Genomic DNA, 4,738 nt, shown 5'->3' on the forward strand with positions numbered 1-4,738 from the left:
TTTATTTATATTTATTTTTTTTACTTTTATTTTTACTTTGCCTCGCTCGATCTTTGCTTTATTGTTTTTTTATGCCTTTTTTCAGTATCTCATTTTTTCTCAATATTTTTAAATAAATTTGGAAATGTATTTGTTTCTTCCACTCTTTTTTCTATATATGTAAATAAGAGAGAAAGAAAGACATAATAATTTTTTATTTTTTAATGCCATTTTTTTACAATAATTATCGACAATGTTAAATTTTCTAAATTTTATGCGCTTAGGAAGCATCATCCCGATAATTTTTGGGAAGCTCTAAAAAATGCTTACGATAAAATAAATCCAAGATCATATGACATAAAAGAGATGATGTATCCTTGGTCAAAACAAAAGGGATATCCTGTGTTGAATGTATTACACGTTCGAGTAGGGGCGTGATCGAGAGGACTGCTTGTGGCGAGAATAATCGCGAGATCGTTGCTGCGTGAGCGAGCGGAGAGGATCTCGGCGATCGACGGCGAAGGACCTCATCGACCCCTGGCCGTCCCGACGGGAGGAAAAGTACCGGTGAGGTTGTCCTCCGCCATATTCACCACTCGGGATCGCGCCCGGAATCGTTTCGTTCTGTCGTCGTCGCCGTGAATTCGTACTTTGGTGTACGGGCTAAGCCCGATTCTTTAGTGTAGATTTTCGCGTCACGGCCACGTCGTGTATTACATCATGATGCGGACAGCGTAAATGTATCGGTAGCCAATCTTAATGGACCAAATGAAAATCGATGGATACCTGTCAGCTATGCCACAGAGACATATCCTAATTTTAATATTCCTGCGCCACTTCTTTGGTTGAAACCGCCAAAGAAACCGTTTAATCATCCATATAATCATTATTTTATATTGCCTCTCAGATACAGAGAGGATGGTTGGATTATATTTAACATACAACAAATTGGTAAACTTAAAAAATAAATCTGTATATATATATATGTATATGCATGTGAAAATATAATTTTAGTTTCTATTATCAGAAAATTAGTATTGTTATATAAATATATATATATACATATACACGCATATATCATACATCGATTTTCATCTTTTTCACTAAATAGCAACTTCTACTAATCTACTATAATAGCTACAACAAATTATACAATCATGTTAAATACATAAAATTGAAAATGACAGAGATTAACAAAAATATAAATATATTATAACAAAAATTAAAGATGAAAAATATGTACAACACAAAATAGTGAATAGATACATGTGATAAAATCGCGTTTGTACAATATATATAATTTGGTCATTATTTATAACTAAATTATCTTTTAAATTTATACAAAACTTTACTTTTACAACTTGATTTTCCAATTTAATAATACATAAAATTTATTTATTAAACAACAGGATATTATCGTATCAACTACGATACTAGATATTGGCAAAAAATTGCTTTATATCTGAACAGTGAGAATTATCGGAAAATACATGTTCTAAATCGTGCTCAAATCATCGATGATGCGTTTCATTTCATGTTATTGCACAAATTAAAAGCTCCAATATTCTGGGAACTTACAAAATACCTATCGCAAGAGATAGATTACATAGCATGGTATCCTATGTTCAAAGCTATTCAATATTTCTTGCATAAATTGCGTGCGTGTGTGTGCCGAGCATTCGATTCTGCGTAACATGTCCGTCCGAAATCAGCATGTCCGCGTCGTATTAATTGCCTGTTAATCTTAACTTGCGTATTAATAATTTAGCGGTAATAGCGGGCGATAAGGTCGCCGTTGGCGAGGTGATATCGAGAATTGATTATTTATAACTAAATTATCTTTTAAATTTATACAAAACTTTACTTTTACAACTTGATTTTCCAATTTAATAATACATAAAATTTATTTATTAAACAACAGGATATTATCGTATCAACTACGATACTAGATATTGGCAAAAAATTGCTTTATATCTGAACAGTGAGAATTATCGGAAAATACATGTTCTAAATCGTGCTCAAATCATCGATGATGCGTTTCATTTCATGTTATTGCACAAATTAAAAGCTCCAATATTCTGGGAACTTACAAAATACCTATCGCAAGAGATAGATTACATAGCATGGTATCCTATGTTCAAAGCTATTCAATATATATCAAATTCCTTTACATATCTAGAAATGGGAGAATATCCTACTAAGGTAAATAATGATAGATTTCGTGAATAAAAATATTTTACTTTGTATCTCTTATATTTTATTTTGTATGCAACAATGAACAAATATATTCATTGTTGCATACAAGACATTGGCTTCTTATAAACAAGCAGATATTTTTCTGAAAAATTAAAATATATGTCGCTGAAATAGTTATATGCTTTCTTACAATCTTATTTAGATCAAAAACAGAAATTTAAAGAACGAAAAAAAATTTTTTTTTTTTTCGTTAGATCAACACTCGCCCTGCCCCTCTACTGTTAGGCGAGCTAATCAGCCCTTGGCGAATTCCGGCAATTTCTTTCGCGTTTATCTCGCGCTTATTTCGTGTCTCGCGAATTGATACGTGAAAGATCGTATCTGGCGCCCAAGTTCGATTCTCGCGATCCTCTGTCGGCGCAATTTACACCCGCGCGACGGAGAGAACGTGTCGGCGGCCGCGTTTATCGCTCAGCCGCGAGACGATAGGAAAAGTCGTCGCAGTATATAATATAGAATAAATAAATAAAACTACATCAATCGTAAAAATCAAAGATCACAAAAGGCACAATAAATCATATACACAAACTGTGACTTTCAAGACACATCAATAATGTAACGAATTTGTTAGCAATTCTTAGGAATTTAAGATTATTCTTCCCGCCCTATGTTTTCAAAAACGTTCTGTCACTTTTAACGTTCTGTTATTTTTAAATTGATAATTAATTATTAATTTATAATATCAATTTATGTTTAAACATCTTAAAACTTTTTAACTCAATTCAAGATAAAATTGTTCTATGATTAAAAAATTGCGAGAAATAATAATCATTTTAGAAGATTAATTAAGATTAAAGATTTGATAAGATAACTTCTGACTCAAATGCTATTTTTCATAATACAAATTTTTTCATCACTGTAAAAGGAATTTAAAATATTAAATTTTCTTTTTTTACATAATAAAAAAAGTCCCCTGTTATACTATTTTTTTTATTTATGTATTTTTTAATAAAAAAAATTTTTTTGCAGATAGAATTGAAAGGATAATTGAAATGGCATGTCTAATATTGTTATTAAGTGGCGTTCTAACATTCATCGTCGTGACGGTTTATTCTTCCGACGAAAATGCATTAAAATCATTGACCAACATAATACCGGAACATTATAACATCAACTTTAATTTATATGTCGAACAAAATACTTTCATGGGCGAATGCGAGATTAACATTAAAATTCTTGAACCAACGCACACAATAAGCATGTTTGCAGAAAAAATGACCATGATGCGATCAAGATTGATAGTTCCACTGTCTAATCGGAATACATTTGATATCTATAATGAACTCGGACATTCGTATGATTATGATAAGAATATCTTCCACATTTATTTTAATGAAGAATTATCACCAGGGCATTACATTTTGAATGTAAGATATACCAGTTCTATGTTTAATAACGGAGGCTTTCAGCGGATTTTTTACTACAGCGAAGAGGGAATAATGTAACTATTAAAATACATAAATTATTAAATACATATCATTATAATATACAAACATCATTCATTATTAATTATTATTAACCATCATCGCTATGAGATATGTATATAGAATTTTAATTACGTATTTATATATATATATATAAGATTTTTGATAAAACACTATTTAAACATATATAGCTCTCTCTTTCACATACAATTTTTCAAAATATAGATATAATAACATTTGTTTCTATATTATCATGTTTTTTTCATATTATTTTATATTTCAATGTATTTCTTTTATTATAAAATTTAAACCTAAAAGAAATTTGGAGATATTTATAAAAATTTTGAGTATTAAAAAATGCTCTTTATCTGTTGTATATTCTAAATGTTTCTAATATTATAAACATTTTTTAAATATTATTTATTAGTCAATTAAAATTAAAATGATTCGATTCTTTCAAATTTTTATAATATCTAACAATAAGTAAAGAGATTGGCAGAAAAAGGCGTGCATGTATATATCAATTTTAAAAAGGTCTGTTTGTAACAATACATTTTAAATGATTTTGAAGATGTTTAATGTTTAATCTGAATCAATTACATTGCATGTTATTTTTCAAAAATACTTTATTTTTAAACTATATTATGAGAAAGAATAAAAAATAAAGCTTCTTTTAACAATATAGTAATAGCATTTTGCTAATACAAATGCATTTTTCTTCCAATTAAATATTTATATAATCAACAAAACTTTCCTCTCTAGAGTTTGCCAAATTCTCGGATAATAGATTTGTTCGTGGTCCAATTTCAACATGAGTCCCTTCACTTTGATGTTGATGACAGGATGTTGCCTCATACTTATCAAGGCAAAGCCGTCTCAGTTGAAATTGCTAATTACGTCAAAGGTATGATTGAACATGATTAAATAATCACTTATAAATTTCTATGCTAACATAATAAAAAAAAATATAAAAAGCTAAAAATAAAAAAATTTATCTTTAGTTTATTAATATAATATATACGTATATGTACATAACGTACATAAACATATATATTCATATACATACACAGACACATAAA

General features: G+C 29.0%; 1 protein-coding gene across 1 annotated transcript in view; it reads left to right on the forward strand.

The window, feature by feature from the left end:
* Positions 1-2,223, forward strand: part of LOC115237387 (aminopeptidase N-like) — a 3,212-nt gene extending 989 nt beyond the window's left edge. Inside the window, exons 2-5 of the mRNA XM_029810379.1 lie at positions 264-398; positions 698-930; positions 1,389-1,621; positions 2,134-2,223. Of these exons, the coding sequence (XP_029666239.1) occupies positions 264-398; positions 698-930; positions 1,389-1,621; positions 2,134-2,208 (676 nt within the window). The 3' untranslated portion in view covers positions 2,209-2,223. The remainder of the gene's footprint in view (positions 1-263; positions 399-697; positions 931-1,388; positions 1,622-2,133) is intronic.
* Positions 2,224-4,738: the final 2,515 nt, after the last annotated feature.

This window comes from Formica exsecta, unplaced genomic scaffold, assembly GCF_003651465.1.
Source record: "Formica exsecta isolate Colony F162 unplaced genomic scaffold, ASM365146v1 scaffold293, whole genome shotgun sequence".
NCBI classification, from domain to species: Eukaryota; Metazoa; Arthropoda; class Insecta; order Hymenoptera; family Formicidae; genus Formica; species Formica exsecta.